The 19,478-nt window shown below is 51.9% G+C and overlaps 1 protein-coding gene across 1 annotated transcript in view; it reads right to left on the bottom strand.

The window, feature by feature from the left end:
- RXRA (retinoid X receptor alpha) overlaps positions 1–19,478 on the bottom strand; it is an 80,585-nt gene that overhangs the window by 12,685 nt on the left and 48,422 nt on the right. The window contains exons 5-9 of the mRNA XM_014942777.1: positions 16,528–16,697; positions 10,791–10,920; positions 5,915–6,047; positions 4,735–4,826; positions 2,932–3,037 (exon numbers count right to left, since the gene is read on the bottom strand). Coding sequence (XP_014798263.1) covers positions 2,932–3,037; positions 4,735–4,826; positions 5,915–6,047; positions 10,791–10,920; positions 16,528–16,697 — 631 coding nt within the window. The remainder of the gene's footprint in view (positions 1–2,931; positions 3,038–4,734; positions 4,827–5,914; positions 6,048–10,790; positions 10,921–16,527; positions 16,698–19,478) is intronic.

Genomic DNA, 19,478 nt, shown 5'->3' with positions numbered 1-19,478 from the left:
TGGCTTCTCCACCACATGGTTTTAAAGTAGCTTTTAGCGAGCTCCTAAAACAGCAACCAGGAGTGTTGAGACCCAGTATCCATCACGCTGACTGATGAACTGAATGAGGTCCAGCCTAGGAGGCTCCTGCACCCGTGCAGCACGCACGCTCCCAGTGCCAGCATCTCCCAGCTCGATAAACCAGCACCAGAGGGGGCATTACAGGGGAAAAAAAAAAAAAAAAGAGAAAAACCCTTTCCTTTGAAATATTATCCAGTAACAAAAACCATCTGCTCTCAAGGAGGACAGTCAGCCTAAACACACCAAATCCCTGTTTAAAGGAACTGCTAACAGCTCAAGTGGGCTTGTGATTAGGAACTGGAAGAGACTGTCTAACCCCAGCGAAGACAGACCTCACCAGTGCAAGTGTGCATGTAGGGTTTACCTCTCTGGACAGGGATGTATGAGCCCCTCCACACCTCCCACCCTAATCCCTGCTGAGATCTAGCAGCTTTGATTCTACAATTATTTTTCTTCCATGTCCTTAAAAGAGCAGTTTCCAAATCGGAGGATTTTTTTTTTTTTTTTTTTTTTTTTTTTTTTGCTGAGCTGGCGAGAACGGTGGGAGCAGAGCCAGGAAAAACAAATCAGTCCTACCATCCCATTCAGGAAGTTTCACTTTAAACCAAACCAGATGATGGCTCCAGCCCTCGGATACGTTTAACTGTGAGATAACCAGCCCGCAGCACAACATGCCAGCGCCGTGGCTGGCGGGGGTGGAGGAGAAGGGGAGGGGGGGGAAGAAAATAGCCCCGATTCCCTGCGGCTGCTCGGTGTCACGTACACACTGTGCCCTCCCTGCCGAGGAGCCGGGGCTGGTGTCGGGGGAGAAGAGCTGGGTTTTTCCTAGGAATGCCTCCCTCCGACCCGCTGTGGCAGAGAAGTTCCCTTTTGGTGTTCAGATGGTGCTCGAGAGCTCTCGATGGCTGGGGACGGGGCTGAAGTCACGGCACCCAAGGGCATCCGCAGTGGTGGGGAAGCCAAGGGCTCGCCACAGCCTGGAGCAGGGGAGGGCACCCGCCGCCGGCGCGACCGGGCGTTTGCTCAACAACCACAGGAAGAACTTGTTTCCAGCCCCAGATGATGATCACATTGTGCCATGAGACCAGGAGGATGGAGAGAGAGAGAGAGCTCTTGAGAGCTTCATTTAGCTCTTGTGCAACTCCGGACTCCCGGCCCACGAGTTAACCCTCCCGAGCCACCTGGGCTTATTCCACCATCGCCCTGCACCCTACGAGAGGGGCAGCAAGGCCAGCAATGCTCAGTAACGCCTCTCAGGACAGCCCTAAGCGTGCAAAAACCTTTAAGGTCACCCAAGAAGGGTGTGAGGATCACACAAAGAGGTCTCCAGCCCAATGTCATTCAAAGCCAGTGAGAGATCAAACTCCAGAGCCCTCGCTGCAGCTCCGGGACCTAAAACGCTCCTTTACACGTGGCTGATGATGGAGGTAGAGCCCTGGGGAACTGATTTTGGCTGGTGGCTCAGTGACCCTGCTCAGTCATGCACAGCGGTGTTGCGGTCGATGAAGAGAGGGGCTGTCCCCATGGCAGCCCCCTGCCCAGCCCTGTCCCAGCCTTGGCTGCGGACACTGGACGCTTTGTGGGAAGCAAAGAGTTCATCCCACCAGGGGAATAACCCAGGAGAAGAGCTGGGCAGCATTCCCAAGGCAGCAATCCTTGTGCCAGGTACAGCTGGCTGCTCCCCGTGAGTCCCAGGGGAGGCAGAGCTCTTCCGAAACACCACAACAGCCACAGTCCAGGGTCTGGGTCTGGCTTCCCTTTGGAACTGTGATTTAATAACTCTTCTTGGAGCCTGGGGTCCAAACAAACCACCCTGAGGAGGGGAGGTAACCACCCCTGCTCTGCGCATCCCTCACTTCCCTCCTCACCACGAAGTCCCACACACCCAACGGTACCTTCATCCTAACGCCCCGCCACAAGCCAACCAGGAACATCCAAGAAGCCTCTTTACAACGTGTCTTTTTTCATTTGCCAGCACATCGACACCCAAACGGGGGGAAAAAAAAAGTCCAAGATTGCTTCCAAGGGCGTGATCTGCCCACTGCATTCATTGCTTTAAGAGCATCCCTTTTTTTTTTTTTCCCCTTCAACCATCCAGACACGCAAGACCGGGAATGCAGGTGAGATGCAAATCCCAGTTGCCTGGGCTGTTTTTCCCAATATTCACGGTTCAGCAGCGATACGCACCACCAGCACTTTCCAGTGCTTTTTGCTTGGTTTCTCAAATGACTGTCAGTAACTTAACTGGCAGTTGCCAACTTCAGGCTGTAACTGGGAAAATGCGCCCACTCAGCTCCAGAGCGGTCCAGGAAAGCATTCCTAATTCCCCCTCCCATTCCCAGCTGGATTGGGGGAGGTGGGGAGGGAAGAAAAAGAGCATCAATTGAGGCTTTCACTTCCCGGCAATGATGCTCATCTGCCACTGAAAATTAACTCCGTGTGCGTCTTATTTTCGCTGTGGTTTGCTCTCCGTGGTTGCCAAAAGGGAAACGATACCCCTTCCCCCTCCACGTGCTCGTCCCGCGGCCGCAGGAGCCGGGGCTCCTCGGGTCTGGGCAGCACCGGGACTGCCCGACCTTGTCCTGGCTGCTGGGGAATAAAGACCACTTTGCACTTCACAGGGAAGGGCTTTGCTAAGGACACTCGTGGCTGAAGAAGGTAGAAATGAGTGGTTTTCTCTACAGACAACTGCTCGCTGCCAAAGGACAACGGGAAGAGAGAGCCCGAAATGGGAAGGACCCAGCCACCCACGAGCTGCAGTGACCCCAAGGAGGGCACTCACACCCCGCTGAGAGCTGCAGGACCCTTTGCAGGGGGATTTACAGGGGTACAAGGCTGTGGGGGGGACACAGGACACGGCCAGCAACTCACCTCCCGGGCTGGTCGGGGTATTTGTGTTTGCAGTATGCCTCTAGCGACGCGTACACCTTCTCCCGTAACGCCTCCACCTCAGCCGGGTTGGAGAGACCTTTCGAGTCTGGAAGGCAATGGAAGGACCATCAGCCAAAAAAACCTCCAGGCTTTCCAAGTAGGCAAGGAGCCCCCCTGGTCACCCCCCCGGACCTCTCCATCCCTCCCGGCACCACCAGATGAGGGCCCAGTGTGGATGCGGGGTCTGAACCCCAGGAATTTGGGGGCATCTAACACCTCCTGGGGAGTGTTTAAACCCTGAAAGGTTTGTCCTGTAACTACAAATCTGGTTTACTCCACCTCATACCCCATCCCCAACCGTTTTGGTTTATTCCAGTGGTCACAGACCCTCATGGAGAGGGTTTAAGTCCCCCTCAAGTCCTGGGCTTGTGGACCTTCTCCCTCCAGCACGAAGCACCGTGGCAGGGCTGAACAAGAAGCCCCCACTCTGGCAGGTCCCCCCACGAAGCAGCAAGAATCTGTTTTTAGTCGGGTGAAAGGGACAGTCAAGCAATCGATATCCCCAAGCACAAGCACCACGGGAACCTCTCCAGATTCCCCTTCTTTTACCATATACGGCTAATCCCAAATTACAGACAATAAATTACTGGTGATTACAAGGGGGAAAAAAAAAATAAAGACACACACAAAAAAAAAAAGTCAAGCAGAAAAACAAACCCAAGAAACAGCAATAAACCCTGCTGAAATGCCCTGGCCTGGGTTCGGTGGGAAAGGCCAGCGAAAGAGCTGTGCCTGGGCACAAAGCATGCTCCTGGGAGGGCAGGGAGGGGAAAGGGTGGCTGCAGATGTGGAGGTCTGTCCTCAGATCCCATCTGCTTTTGCTCTGGATTGAACCCCTCTAAAATTGAGGGAACCCCCCCACCAGAGCTGTATGTGCAGGCTGGCAGCCCATCGCCCGTGGCAGTGGGGACTTTGCTCCCCAAAACACCAGAGACAACCCCTGGCCTTCAACCTTCTTCTTCTTCTTCTCTTGGGCAGCTGGGGCCAAGAGGGAAAAGCGAGCAGCCTCCTGGAGTCTGTAAAACTAAGCAAGCTGCGGACGAAAAAGAAAGTTCTTGTGTATTTTATGAGCACGTTTCATGCCTTTCACCCTCGGCAGGCTCTGCAACGGGATTTTCCAGAAATGCAGTCAATAAACGCCCTTGGATGTTGAGAGCAGGAAAGAGAGGGCAATAACGTCCATGCTCTAACTTTGCTCTAATCCATACTTTTGTCTCGAAGGATATCGAGATTCATTTTTGCTCCTACTCAGGGACAACTCCCCCAAGCAGCAGAACTTCCTTTCTACAGAGCTGCTGTAAAACTGGAAACAGGAGGACTGTGTAATGTTGATCAAGCCAAAGCCCCTCAAGCCCAGCAGAAAACTCAGCCCATCCAAAAGCAGCATCGCCACCTCCTCGGACGATCACAGCCAAGTCCCGGCCAAGGCTGGGCCCTGCCTGGAGAATATTTTGGACCATAAAACTGTGTTGCCTTCTGCAAAGGGGAAAACACCCCTGCAAAGGGGAAAACACCCTGGGCTTGGATCCAGATCCATCCTTCTAAGGATGGACATGCTTCTAAGGTGGCAGATGCACAGGTAGCACTTCATTTGACTTTCATTCTTGTCTCTTCCTTCTTGCCACATCCTCAAGAGTTGGGTGCCCTCGGCTATTTGCAATGGAGCTTTGTGGGTATGAAAAGGAGCCAAAAAGGATGCAGCATCAGCCATGAGAGGACAGGAGAGAAGGTAACAGCACGTACCGGGGTTGAAGAGGACAATGGCTCGCAGGCAGCCTAGCTCTGTCTTGTCCATCTGCATGTCTCGCATTTTTGACACGAGTTCTGTCAGTACTCTGCAAAGGACACAGAAATCACAGGCGTCAGCGTTGAAAAGAAATGAAAAAAACACCCAGGTGTCAGAGTCATGGGATAGTACTCACTTACACCAGCTGAGGATATGCCCTCATTTTCCTCCTGTATCAAAAATAGCTCATTAGGAACATCAATAGTTCCTGTGAGGTACAACAGAGACGATAAAAACTGGCTTTGGCACCTGAGAAAGCTGCCTAAAAATAAAAAATAATAATATAAAAAAAACCCCAACAGGTATCTAAAAGCAATTTCCTCTGCCGGTAATTTTTATTACTCCCTTTGCTCTTGCTGCAGGTGCCGGTCTTGAAATACTTTCCATTGATTGCCCAGTTTTTCCTGTTAGATCCTGCAGTGAAGTCATGATCTTGCACTTATGACCTCACAGGAAACAAATGATGTCACCCAGGGCCGAAGCACAATTTCCTCGCAAAGCAAAGAAGCAAAAGTGATTTGGCTGCAACTAAGTCGCCTCGAGATGAGTCTCGGGCAGAGAAATCAGCCACCACTTAAGCGGCGTCTGGAGCCACACTGTGGGTCACACACCCTGGAAGTCTGGCTTTAAAACATTTTCCCAAAGCACGAGATTAAAGAGCCCTCGGGATCCGCATGTGGAACCTGCTGGGTATTTTTGGTGCTTTTTCACTGTGAAAATAAAATCACGTCTTGGTCCAATTAAAGATGAAAAGAAATAAAGGAGTGGCCTCCTCGTAACATTAGAAGGCATCTGGACCCCATGAAGGAGGCTTTGATTCACACTGGGCAGCCTTCTCCCTCCCAATATTTGGGGCTGTTGGTTTGTGCAGGTTTGAGAGGAGGAATTTAATGTTGTTGCCTGCAGCAAGGACCACGACGTCTCCATCCATGGGATGGACACGCCGCAGCCCAGGCTCCTCTGACCACGAGCCCAGGTGCCACCACATCTCCATCTGCCCCCTCAAGCAGGTTGCACCGCAGGGAACAGAGACAGAGAAGGGGATGTCTGGCCAAGGTGGCCTGAGATGTGCTCCCCAGCATCTGTTCGTCCATCCATCCATCCATCTATCCATCCATCCCTCCTCCCTCTCCCCACCTGTCGAAGATGGCCCCGACGCCAGCACTGTGCGCGCTGTTCCGGTGCACGTGGAGCCCGGTGGCTAAGAGGATCCCGTCTTTCACAGCTATGGAGCGGTGGGAGAAGGAGGCAATTAGGAGCTCGTTCCACCCTGGGGAGGAGAAAACAACCAAGGCTGCAGGTTAGAGCCACGGGACCCTCAGTGGGTTCGGGAAATCAGCACCATCACCTCCCTGGTGCTAAAGAGAGAGGAGGAAACTGCTCAAGAACCTTCTTTGCTGGAGTAACATGGTTGGACACAGGAAGGGAGGGGGGAGCCAGCCCCATTCTTGGATGTCAGGGAAGGGAAAAAATCATTAAGGAACAAATGTACTAAAAATATAACGCTAATAAGGGAAGCAGTTTCCCCTATAAACCTTGCAGGCACCAGAGCAATCTGCTCTCCCCCATCCTCTGCCATCAACCTGCCAGAGGGTGTGGAGCCCTGCATTCCCTCTCTGACCTTATAGTCCCTGCCTCTGAGCAGTTAAAGACCTATTAACGCTTTACATCGGCTAATTGGGCTCATTTTCAGGCCGTAATGGGGCACAAAAGTTCATTCACCCTTTTCCAGCTGTAAATGGGGCCCATGAAAACTCTCCCTTGCAGGTTTGTTGCTTCTGCTGTATAAATACTGGAAGGGATGGCTTCTCCTCAGGGATGTCCCATCCGTGACTGCTCCACTAACACTCTTCTGTAGCTGCCTAGAAATCAGCTTTTGTCTCATTAGCTACTGGACATGCTCCTTCAGGAGACAGAAAAACACATCCTCTGAGCCCCAACACCACGGGAGCAGTATGAGCTAATTACAGATGGGGAAGGGTAGGGAGATGCCACCTCCTTCCCCACCTTCCAGCTCCCCTTCCGAATTTAACACGTCTGTAACTTCTTAAATCTGCCACCGAGCTCAAGAATGCCCGAAACAAACCCGTAACAAGAAGAAATGCCGTAAAGTTTGAAGGGGGGAAATTTTGGTGACTTTGAGCCAGGAAAGGCGTCTCCAATAAGACAAGACAGGTCTTCTGCAGCCCTGGGGAGTCTCACGCTCATCTGAATGATTTACCCAGCCCAAAAATGTTCTGGTGTCCAGAACGCAGGCCTGCTTGGCAGGGTCCAGAAACAGCAGGACATTTGATTTTATTTTTCTTTCCCAGGCTGGAAAAGCATCACAACAATATCCTTCACCTCCTCTCCTGCCACAGAAACACCAATCCGAATAAATACAAGGTCCACGTGTGCTGTATTTACCCACTGCTGCAGAGGTGGGTTGTGCCATTAGAAATGTTGACAAGGAATAAAGTTCACTCTTTCCTAAGTGGCCACAGGATGTTTCCACCCCAATCACAGGAACATTTATTTGGCTATTTACTGGGCGAGGTCTGGCACTCATGGAGGGATTGCAACACTCTGAAACCCACGGAGGATGGAGGAGAAGACATGGGACTGCACCAGGAGCCTGCAGGAACCCTGCTCCATGGCTGAAGAGGACCTCCCAGAGCCAGACCCACAGCAAGGTGCTGTGGGTGCCTCCTGCCAGCTGTCACACGCAGACCCACAGCATCTCCACGTGCAGCCCCTCCATGCAGCTCCAACCAGCAGAAACCAGAGCTGCTTCTCAACGTCCCTCCATGGAACCAGTTTTCACAGCTCTGTCCTGACTCTCGGCCATCACCCAACACCCCTTGGCCACGGCTCCACGCAGCCCCAACAGTGCCCAATCCAGCCTCTGGGTTGTCAAGAATACATGGAATTGGTGAGGCTGCAGGGTGCCACCAACATCCATGCTGGGGTTATTCCAGCTAAGAAGCACTGGATTAATCAGCATCCTTCAGATGAATTACTCCTATTTAGAGCTGGGATCTTTTGGCTGAAATGGGGAACCTATTTCTACTCGGTGCTTTCATCCCCAAAGAGCTGACAAGACCAAGAGGGAAGCAGGAAAATTCAGGTATAAACACAGGCAGCAAATCCGAGTTAGAAATCAAACAAGTCTACCCAAAGAGTTCTGCATTTCAGCCCAAGCTCTGGAGAAGCAGAGCAGATTTCTTTGACTCTCACGATTCCTTTCTCATCAAACAAGGCGGCTCTGGGGATGCTTTGGCTCCTCTGGGGTAGGGAAGGCACTTGGCAGAGAAGTGACCATCCTGTTAATCCATCTCACTACCAAGTTTCCCCACCAGCCCTCTGAAAGGACCTGCAGCTGCAGAGATGGAGCGCTCAGCATCCTCTGCCAGCCCGGCCTCGACGCAGAGAAATCATCAGGTTATTCCTGTCTCAGCCGTAGCGAGCTTGGAAACAAGAAAACCCAGGGAAAACAGGCTTAAAAAGCTGAGTTTCCCTCTCCTCCAGAAAGCCTGAAGATTTTTAAATGATTCAGGATTAGAGGAAAGCTACTGCCGGCCCATCCAGCGCCGCTCCTCCAAAGATGTGTGCTCCACTTAGTTTCGCCTCCGAGGACGCATGACTGAACCTGACTGACGCTCTCAGCTAAATTTTAATACTTAAATATTTCATGGGCAGCTGTTCTCAGCAGACCACTCTCCCCACTCAATAATAGATGCAGCCACTGGTTAAAAGACTTGGGGGAGGTTATCTGAGGCCCCGACAGGGACGCCTGGAGCAGGGAGCCCATCGGAGCCGCTCCTCCAGGTGCTCAGCCCACCTCGTGGCTGTGGGGGTTAGATCCAGCACGAAATCTGGGATGCCATGGGGTCTGCAGCCCCCTCTCCTCCTGCCCCATGGGGTGGCCCCCTCCAGGATGCCAGCTCGGAGCTGGTCAGAACAAGCACCAGCACAAAGGAAGGAACATTAGGTCAGAAAGTCTTCGGTTCAGCTTTCATTACCCTTCTTCTAAAGAGCAAGGAAAACCTTGAACTGTTGTTGTGGGTTTTGTTTCCATTTCACAAAAGAAGGCAGCTTTTTGTCTGAATCCAGTTCTTCCCTGTGATATTTGCAGAAAGCCCTCAAAGATTTCTATAGAGATGCTTCCCCTGCTCATCCACTCTCACAAGAGGCTCTAGAGACCCTCTTCAAAAATAGACTTTTTCTATTTTCCAGAGAGGGCTGTGAGCCAGCGCTGGTGATATTCAAACCCATGGAAAAATCAGAGGAGCACCTTCACCAAAGGGCCAGAAGGATCCGACCAGGAGGAGCATGGGACTTGGCCAAGTCTGCAGCAAGAATAAAACCCCCAAATTCTCCATTCCCAGGCTACTGCTGTAACCTCGAGATGAAATGTGACTATAAAAATCTCCTTTCAGTAATATAAGAAGAGGAGAAAACCTACACCAGTAAATGGTGTGACTTAATCGCCCAGAAACCACTGAGGTCAAAGATTTCAGAAAGGTTGCAAGAGGGACTGGTTATTTGTGTGTTGGGCCAAGGTAGAAGGTTACACTGGTTGATAGCCAATAAAAAAATGCACTAAGTATTAAGATTCACGCCTTTGGGCTATGGTCAGCCTTATTACACAGAACGACAGCTAGTGTTTGTGTGGTGGGAAGGGGGAAATACCAACCCCATCAGCTTCCTACTCTGGAGCCCTTGCACCTTCTCCTGAGGCAACCTGGACAGACCTTGGGCTGGAGGAGTTCTGGCAGTTCCTACATTTTGTGTTGAAGTGAATACTTTGCACTTGGTTCTTAAAGCACTTTCCTGCCCAATTTCATGGGCATTTATTTTGGGGCACACAATCTCTACAATAAGAAGCCAGGAATGCTGTCATCAAGATGGATCAGCAGTGTCTTGTCTGCAGAGGCCAGAAGAGTGCAGAGAGAAGAGCACACATCCCCGCAGGGTTTCTGCCTCTTGAATTCCCTACAAAAGTGCATTTTGGGGAAAGGAGGGGAACTTTAAAACTACCAGGCACTTCAGAGTCCTTGGCTTGCTTGGGTTTGGCATCTGGGCTGGTTGCTCCTGGTAGCTCAGCACCTTTGCTCTGCACCAGCCTCCTCCATCATTCCCTTCTGCATTCCCTTGACTACTTCGAGCACCCAAGGTCTGTGTTTCTCATTGCCAAGCAGAGAGCTGGGTGCCACCGCCAGACAGCAAGGTCTCACCCTGAGGTCTATCATTTGCTGGAAGCCACTTCATCTGTCCCACTGACAACTCGCCTTCCTCTTTGTCTAAAGGAGCAAAACTCTCTGCTGCGCCAAGCCAAAGCCTTTTTAATCACTTCTCTGATGACTGGAGCTATGCAAAGAGCTTCATGTCTAAAATGCACCCTCGTCGAGCTCTGCTCTTGATTTCTTGCCCTCCCTGGTCTTTGTGCATAACCTGCCAGCAGTAGGGGCTTGAATTTACTCGATGGAAGAAGATCCTTTTCACAGCTAACTGCTTTTCACCTCCTAAAGCCTCCGTTCCTCCAGACCCCCTGCCGCACAAGGAAATTTAAAATAAGCCCAGAGAATTTTATTTTCATCTTGGTGGGTGGGAGAGGGAGGGCGAGATATTTTTCTCCCTTTTCTGGTTTTAATTATGATCAAATGTTTCAGTTTGATGAAATTTCATGGAGTCCCAAGCCCACTTGGTCTTCTCAAGTCTCAGCTTGGGAGGAAGGCAGCGTGTAGCTCCCTTGGTTTAAATGGCCCAGCGCACATCTCCGAGCTCATCAAGAGATGAAGCCGGGGCCATTTTTCAGCTGATTGGCAGCTGGTGCAACATTTTGGATCCCATTCAGCAACACATCCCTTGGGGCTTTTAAAATCCTATTTAGCAATTGAATTATCAGAGGCTATTACTCAGAATCAGTTAACGGCTTTTCAAGTCGCCGGGACCTAAATCTAAGTGTAATATTTGTCACCTTTGAGATGTGACACTCACTCCCAGGGCTCCGGCGGGGATGGTTCCCACTCACCTGCTCTGAGCAAGATGACCTGGTCGTCCAGGGGCAGCTCGGAGAAGTGGGGGATCCTCTTGGCCCATTCCACCAGGGTGAAGAGCTGTTTGTCTGCTGCCTGGCATATGTTCGTCACCGGGTCATTGGGCTGCCAAGAAAAGGAGATTGAACGGTTTTGGAGAAGGCAGAGCAAGAAAAGGAGGAGCAGCTGAAGGGACTTGCTGCCTTCCCGCTGCAGGGAAGGACCCCGAAGTCGGGAGCACCCCAGAAGTGGAGGTTATCTGTCACAGGGAAAGGAGGTGACGTGGCTTCTCCACCACATGGTTTTAAAGTAGCTTTTAGCGAGCTCCTAAAACAGCAACCAGGAGTGTTGAGACCCAGTATCCATCACGCTGACTGATGAACTAAATGAGCTCCAGCCTAGGAGGCTCCTGCACCCGTGCAGCACGCACGCTCCCAGTGCCAGCATCTCCCAGCTCGATAAACCAGCACCAGAGGGGGCATTACAGGGAAAAAAAAAAAAAAAAAGAGAAAAACCCTTTCCTTTGAAATATTATCCAGTAACAAAAACCATCTGCTCTCAAGGAGGACAGTCAGCCTAAACACACCAAATCCCTGTTTAAAGGAACTGCTAACAGCTCAAGTGGGCTTGTGATTAGGAACTGGAAGAGACTGTCTAACCCCAGCGAAGACAGACCTCACCAGTGCAAGTGTGCATGTAGGGTTTACCTCTCTGGACAGGGATGTATGAGCCCCTCCACACCTCCCACCCTAATCCCTGCTGAGATCTAGCAGCTTTGATTCTACAATTATTTTTCTTCCATGTCCTTAAAAGAGCAGTTTCCAAATCGGAGGAAGAGGAGTGTTTACTTCACCCCGGGATGGCAGGGGGAAGGGGTGGGAACTCCGCGCGGCCGAGGCAGAGCAGACACGACCACCAGCACCACCTCTTTCTCCAGCAAGTCCCATTTCCAGCAGGACAAGGCCATTCCTCACCACAAGCTGGTTGCAGGATGGCAAAATCCTCTCCCAGATGAGGACCACGCTGCTGAGTCTCAATCCTGCCCCCCCGGGAGCCGTGCCCTGAACCCTGTCCCCTCCCCTCTGTCCCCTGGCAGCAAATGCAAATCTCTGTGCCTTGGTGGCCAACGTCTCCCGTTCTCCTGGCTTAAAATAACCCAGCATCTGGCAAGCTCAAGGGCACCCGCCTTCGAAGTATTTTCACCTGTTGTGTGCAGAGATGGATGGGAATGGGCTCGCGTTCAGCAGCGCAGCTGAGGAGCCAGGAGCATCCTTACAGGGATTTTCCCCTCCTTGCTCTGTCCATCTCCAGCAGCTCCTGGAGGGGTGCAAGGGCAGGGGAATCTCGCTCCAGGGGAGCTGAGGCTTCTCCCTGGGGAAGGAGCCATGAGCAGGGGCTGGGCTTTACCCTGAAAGAGGGAGAAAAGATGGGATTTTCTCTGGACAACAGGAAAACCCTAAACTGGGTGCGAGGAGGACCTTCGCAGGGTTAAGTGTTTCACTGGAAACACAAGGAACATCAGCACTCAGAGGCAGATGCATTTGCAGGGAGGGTGAAAAGGGACATCTTTGACCCAGGTTATAAGAACATCACCCACTTCAAGTCATCTGAGTGTGGCCAGCAAGCTGGAGCAGCCAGGTGGAGAACCTGGGCATCCTGGCTCCCCCAGGGCGGGATGCAGATGGAGCCCCATGTACCTCAAAACGGGACACGACTTACAGGAGACCCCATCCTCCAGCAGAACCCGACCCATGAAGCACCAAGTGCCTGCTCAGCCCTATGAAAGGGAGATTTCCGAAAAATTAGATGGTTTTGCCATAGCTTTTACCAGGGTTTGCTTCTGGGCTGGTTGCCACCTTCTCTAGGACTCACCCTGATGCAGCAAGCCGGGCTCCAGGTCTCCCAGCCCAGGCTGTCTCACCGCTGCTCTGCAGGCAGCACAAGCTGTACCCAGCCTTCGGTGCGCCATAAAAAGCCTCAGCGAGGGGCCCAGCCTTTAATTACACCTCAGATGGCAGTTCCTGGAACCACCACGGTGCTTCCTGGCAGAACTTAATCATCTTTTCTTGAAAGGCGGCTAAAAGTATCATCCCCGCAGGGCCAACAGGGTCCTGCTCGTCTCCAGGAGGGGATCTGCAAAGCGGTGCTAGAAACCCTCCCTGTGCATGGTAAGCAAATCCCCTCCTGCAGTAAATAGCAAGGGCACGGTGCCGGAGTGTGACAGAATGAAAGGACACGCGGGCACCTGATCCTTCTGGAAAACCAGAGCTTGGAGGCATCTTCCAGAAAATGGTGACTTGAAACCAGCTGCTCAAAGGCCAATTAAGAGCTAATGGGGATGACACCTCTCAGTTACAGGCTTTGCCTTTCAGTGGCCAGGAGCCCATCCGAGGTGGTGCTTACGCTGCAGGAGCCCAGCTTCACGGCTGCCAGGGACAAGGGGCAGAGACAAACCCATCTTCACGTCCCATCGTACTGACCGGGGACAGGTACCTGCTGAGGGCATACGGCCAGAACCCAGCTCCCAAGGGACAGGGACCACATGGGGTTTGGGGACTTCCTGGGACACCCAGTGTGGAAGAATCCCACAGCCGTGCTCATTCACAGCTTGTGGGAACCTCCAGAAGAGTTTATCCCCTCTGCCAGAGTGAGAAGCCACACAATTGTCACAATTAGCAGCAATTTGCAGTGGCTGAAGAGCAGTTATGAGGGGCTCACCGGTGCCATTACCTCAAGTAAGTGTTTTAGTGATGGTCATCGAAACACTAGTCTTGGCACTCTCCTACCACCCAAGGCAGGAGAGCAGATTTGGCAGGGGCACATCCCTCTGTCTCAGCTGCTTTCTGCCTGGCTCTGCATCCTTCCCTGTCCTGTCCGTGCCACCCACAAAGATCACACCCCACTGTTCTCCCCTTTCCCCAGCACGGGGTTTCACACCATGAACACACCCCATCCTCTCTGGTGTCAACCCAGGTGTCAGGACAGAGCCACGGGTCCCTTCCTTGGTCACACACTCAGAGCAGCATGCTTCACCACCACCACCGTGGTGAGACACCAGGGCTGCTGGAACAGCCCACGGGCTGCAGCCCCCCTGCCCTCCCCTTTTACCAGCTCCGAGGACTGTGCTGAAGCCCCACTGTTGGGTCCCACACTGTCCTAGGTGGAAGAAATCAGTGCCAGCCTAGCAAAGCAGAGGGATCTCCCTCAACCAGGGTTGGGATCTCTGCTCTCGGAGCAGCCAGAGGACCATGGCACGAGGTGACACTCACAGACACGAGAGCATCTGGGAGAGGAGGGTGTTAACTCCTACGGCATCCCACCACTTCCAGCCTGGTGGAAACGTCCTCGCAAGCTCTGGAGCTCTCTAGCTCACCAGCAGCGTTCAGCGCAGATGGGCTAAGGTGCAGGGGCACAAATAAAAGGACCCAACACACCAGGCTAATAGGAAACAGCTTGTGTTTTTACCCCGCGTCTGTTCGGGACTGAATTTGTCTGCCTTTCCATCCCATGGGCTCTCTGGGGAGAGCTGGAAGGAGGAGGAGGAGGAGGAGGGCAGCTCCTCCGTCTTCCCTCACCTCATCCTCATCCGGTGGCCTCCGTCACTGCGAGCTGCTGATCTCATACATCTGCTAAACCTGCTACAAATGTCACCTCATCGACAGAAGCCGCTTGACAATAATAAGGGCATTTCAACAAGCCTCCTGCTTCTATTTAGATGCAACACACATCCTTGTTCACAGTAATGCGTGTTGAATTATGCAGGAACCAGCTTTCAATTTGCTACGAGAGGCTGAGGAGACGCAGTGCCAGACGAAGCCATTTATTTCAGCTCGCTCTCTGGGGTTTGTTTTCAAGTCAGCACAACGCTGGCTGCAACTCCCCCGAAGTATTTTTAATCCTGATCACCGTCAGAGCCTCTCCAAGCCCCACGCTAACCACGGCTGGGCTGCCTCCTCCAAAAAAAGCCCCTTGACTCTTCCTGGCGATGGGACCCTCGGGCTGGATGGCATCGCTGCCCACAGGATGCAAGTGGGCTCTCAAACCATGGCCCTGGATCTGTTTCTGGAAGAGTTTCCCTTAGGAATCATCTCCATCCTTAGCAGGAAGCTTGCTGCATCAAAAAGCCCCACTTAGCAAGCCAGCCATAAAGTGTCCTGGTCGGTAAAGGCCAAAAAGAGCATCCCATGGAGGCCGTCAAGACTTAAGACTCCTACTCTGAGATCTCTTGTCAAGCCCTGCCAGATATGGTATTCCCTGCTCAATCCTCCAGCCTTGTATATGAAGAAAAAGATAAAGTATGATTGTAGCAGAAAATAAATACTGCAGAGACCTTCCACTTCCCAGAAATAGCTGCATTTCATCATCTCAGCCTCACAGACACCCAGCAGAGAGCAAGAGGAAACGCAGAGGGATATTTCAGCGTGTGTTCCTGCTCTCCTGGCTGAGCCAGCCTGCAGCTCGCAGAGCCCCAGCTCTACCCCTCTGCCCCCCCAAAGGATTGCTGGGCAGCCCGGAGATGCTCCCCGCTCCAGCAGCAATCCCAGCAACAACTAGCAGGGTCTTGGGGTCATTTATACCCCCCAACACCCCCAGGTGACACCTGGCAGCAGTGGTGTCCCCCCCAGCAAAGACAGAAGGCATCACCGAAAGGCAAATGGGAAATTAAACACGTGCAGCTGACCCCGGCCCCAAAAACACACACACAAGGGTGCACAGCAATTTATTTTTTTGCCTCTCCCTCTCTTTGCTTTGAGACTTCCCAGTCCCACAGTATCCAGGGCTTCCCCAGCATACCTGGGATGGAGGGTAATTAGCCCCACTCTTGACCCTACCGCTATATTAGTTGCCTTGACTGCAGTCCTGTTCCCTATTCCCATTATTTTCACAGCAAGAGGGGCTATTGAGGAACAGGGATCACATCCTAAATGCTGCCTAGACTGGCAACAAGAACCCTCTCTGCCCTCTTCAAGAGGGCTTGGTGTAGGGTCTATCCTAGAAACAGAATTTCAGAAGATAGGCTGGTTCTCCCATTTGGAGGCTTTCTCTTAGCAAAGCCACAACCTGCTGATAAGGGGAATCTCTTAGGAAAGGCATCAAGACAGTTTCCCTCATCACAGCTTCTCACTTTTTTCCCATTTACACAAGGTCCTGTTAGAGCCCAGGTGCTTCCAGCAGCCCCAGTTATAATGCGAGCTTCTGAATGGGAAAGGAATTTGAAAGCAAACTTCTCCAGGTTTCCTCTGCTTAGAGCCAAGCAGCTCTGTAATTCCGCATCTGAAAAGTCACACCCCAATTTTACAGCTCTTATCTCTTTGCACTTCAGCCACACAGCTCTGTTTATTGGCTTGATTGGACTCTGAGCTCTTCAGAGCGTGGAGTGTCTTCCTGCCTTTTAGCACGAAGGGCTGTTAACTAAAACACAATCTTCTCTGTGAGCCCTTCTAATGACATCTTACAGTATCTTCTCCTTCGCTGTGGCTGTGAGACAGATGACTACCAGTGCTGGTGGTGGTGCAGGGGCAGAGGGGGTTTACTTTCCTCATGCTTTCATCTACGGTCACACGTGGCATCTACAGCAGAGCTAAGAAGTTGCATTTCTGAGCTCTACTTATTTCTTTTCCCATAAGGGAACCCCTCTCTGACCTAGGCTCGCTGCTGTACTCACACCAGGTTAATCCTGAGGCCCCACAAGCCATCCCTTCCACCCCGAGTCACCACGATGAGGTCCCTTACCGAGCTCGGCGTCAAGCCCATGTTGGCTTCAATGTACGTCTCTGTCTTTGGCTCCACTGCAAGTTCAGCTTCCAAGATCTTTTCCACGGGCATGTCCTCGTTGGCGCTACTTGTCGACTCCACCTCATTCTCGTTGCGATCCTTCCCCCGCTGCCTCTCCTCCTGGACGGCTGGAAGTGGGACAGAGAAAGGACAGTGTCACTCTAGAGCTCCTGGCCACGGTGTCATGAGCTCAGCTGGGACCCTGAAAGCTCCACGGAGCTTTACTTGGCCATGAAAACCTAAAGCATCCTCAGACCTGTAGGATCACACAGACACCTGATGTGGGTTCTCCCACCAGTGTGGTCAGTGGGTCTTGGGGTTGGATAGTCCAAGGGGGTAGGAGGTTTTGGGGGAAGCCATCGAGCATCCCAGGCCATTCCTGCTGGAAAACTCCCCCTTCTGCAGAGGGAGCAGTCCTGGAAGCAAAAAGGTTAAATACAAATGGTGAAAAGCAAAGGAAGCAACACGGCGAGTCACCGCAGGAGAGGGAAACGGATGGGTGAAGCAATAGCTTAAGGGAATCCTAAAGCAAAGAGAAATCGGTCAGTTTAAAGCTTAAGTCCAGAGTTCAACCATCTTCTGAGCCTGTTAGTGCTGAATTCCCCTGGAGGTCATGTCATGCACCTTGTTCCCTGGTCCAGCAGTGATGCTGGGGGTTGCCGTGAGGCTCCGTGGCAGGATGGTGTGACCGTGGGACAGGAACTGGGATCTGCCCCAGGGGCTCTGTGCAAACCATCAGCCCATCTTTGTCTCTGGGCAACTTCTCAACAGACAGGAGAGACCTGTCCCAAATCCTGCGCGGTAGGAGTGATGTAGCCAGAAGCATGTCACATGCTGATGAGTTAATGTCTGAACAGCGCAGAGATGAAAAACACTTATTAGATGCTAATGACAATATTACTATTAATGATCTCCCTTTGAAACCAGCGCACACGCTTTCCCTAATCCTGGAAAGTAGCTTTATGCAGACAGTTACACCGGTAACTATCTCCTCCTCAATCACCACGTTACATACCCCAAATCACACACTTCTCCACGCACCGTTGTTTCCCACAGTACATTTTAGCCCAGTTTGGCCAAGAACAGCCCAAAGCAACTGGAGCTTCCATCACTGGTCATGAGAGACAACTCCCTGAACTTACCCAGCTCTTTGCTGAGGACTGAACGAGGCATTCGGTAATGCGAAAGGCCGGCTATTTATTGGCATTTATCCTAACACTTTACCTCTCTGCTGAATTTGAAGCAGGTTAACGTGATGTTAAAAGAAAAGCAGCAGGGGCACAGGTATGGTTCTCAGGAATACAGAGTTGGCTGTCACACAGCAAAGGCTTCCCAGGCCATCAGTGGGCCCAAGCGCGAAAAAAAAATAAAAAAAAATAATCCAAGTGAGGGTATAAAACTTATTTCTTAAAAAACAGGAAATTAAGACACATGCTAAAAGAGTCCTGTACGGACAGTGATCCCATTAACCCGGCTCCACCCCAGCACGCGAAGGCCTGGGGCTGGTTTCCACTGCTGGTCCCCCCCCCCCACTCCTTCTCCCCGGTGCCGTGTGCTGCCCGTCAGGCTCCTGCCATGTGAAAGCTGTTACGCAAAAAAAAGCGAGAGGTTATTTTTATTCAAGCTGCTCTTTAAGTTTTACGGGCGGCAGAGGCTCCCCAGGCCCACGCAGAGCTCTCCTCGGAGCCAGGTGAGCGGCTGCTGCCGGAGCCCGGATTTGTGTCGTGGCTTTTGTCCATCTGGCTCTCGTCTGGCACGGCTTCTTCTCTTCCCTTTTTCAGGCCAACAGAAAATCCTGCTTAAATTTCTCCCCCCCCCCCCGCCTCCTGTTTTCTCAATCATCAAAAGGCTAGAAATTTTCGCTTAATGCCAACCATTCCTCAACAGCACAGATGCACCAGAACTCCTTGGGGCACGTTAGAAGAGATAAAACACCTACTAAATAACAGAAAAAGCCTAAGAGAAAGGTAAACCCTCAACAAATGGGATTTTATAAAATGACTGAAATGCCAAAGACCTGACGCGCAGACGCAGGAGGTCTCAAGGATAAAGGTGCAAAGAATAGTTGCTCTGAGATCAACCACCTCCACTGCCGGGACGGGGTGTTAGTCCAAAAAGCACATCCTCTTGCTCAGCCACCAGCGGCTGGACACCGGGAAAAGCATTGCTGAGGTCTGGGGAGACAGTGGCTACCTAAAGCCATAAGCTTCCAAATCTCAACCCCATCAAAACCAAGAGCCACGTTCTTGGAGGTGAAGAATCGGATACACCTGGAGGGTTATAAGAGAGCAGATCCCACAGGTCATCGCGACAGCCTTTTTGCCAGTGATTTGGCTGAATCTCGCTGATATAAACGATAGAGACAGATGGAGAAGTTACTTCTATGGATCTGCTGCTGGCTGCAGGGCTGGGCAGGGGGAAGCTGATTCATCCCAGCAGCTTCATGCACAGGTCTTCACCGAGGTGTGCATAGAATCATCTAGGTTGGAAGGGACCTTCAAGATCATCTAGTCATCTGCAGGATGAGGTGACTACTACCTTAAGTTCAGTTGCTGCTTGATCACAGGACCCATGGTACCAGGTGTTTATGAAGCTGAGCTGTTCCTCACTTCGAAACGAAGCAGGACATCTGCCCAGTCCCGGCTGTTGGATGTAGCTTTCGGGGATGCCTGCGAGGCAGTGACTCCTCTAGATGCCAGACTCAGCTGTAGATGTCATTTTCTCTCCCTACGGGCAGCTAGAGGAGAGACATGGGAACAACTTAATCCTTCATGTGAGCAACAGTTCACTGTTCCTGCAGCAGCTCTGTGCCTGGCCCTGGGGTACACCTGCCAGCGCACACATGGACTCCTCTCCAATCGCCATCTTGCTGTCACCTCATTCTTCCAGGTGTGGCACTCCCAAAGTCC

The sequence above is a fragment of the Calidris pugnax genome, unplaced genomic scaffold (genome assembly GCF_001431845.1).
Source record: "Calidris pugnax isolate Ruff unplaced genomic scaffold, ASM143184v1 scaffold102, whole genome shotgun sequence".
In the NCBI taxonomy this organism is placed as follows: domain Eukaryota; kingdom Metazoa; phylum Chordata; class Aves; order Charadriiformes; family Scolopacidae; genus Calidris; species Calidris pugnax.
Note: the sequence above shows the minus strand (reverse complement) of the source record. Positions and strands in the feature narration are given on the sequence as shown.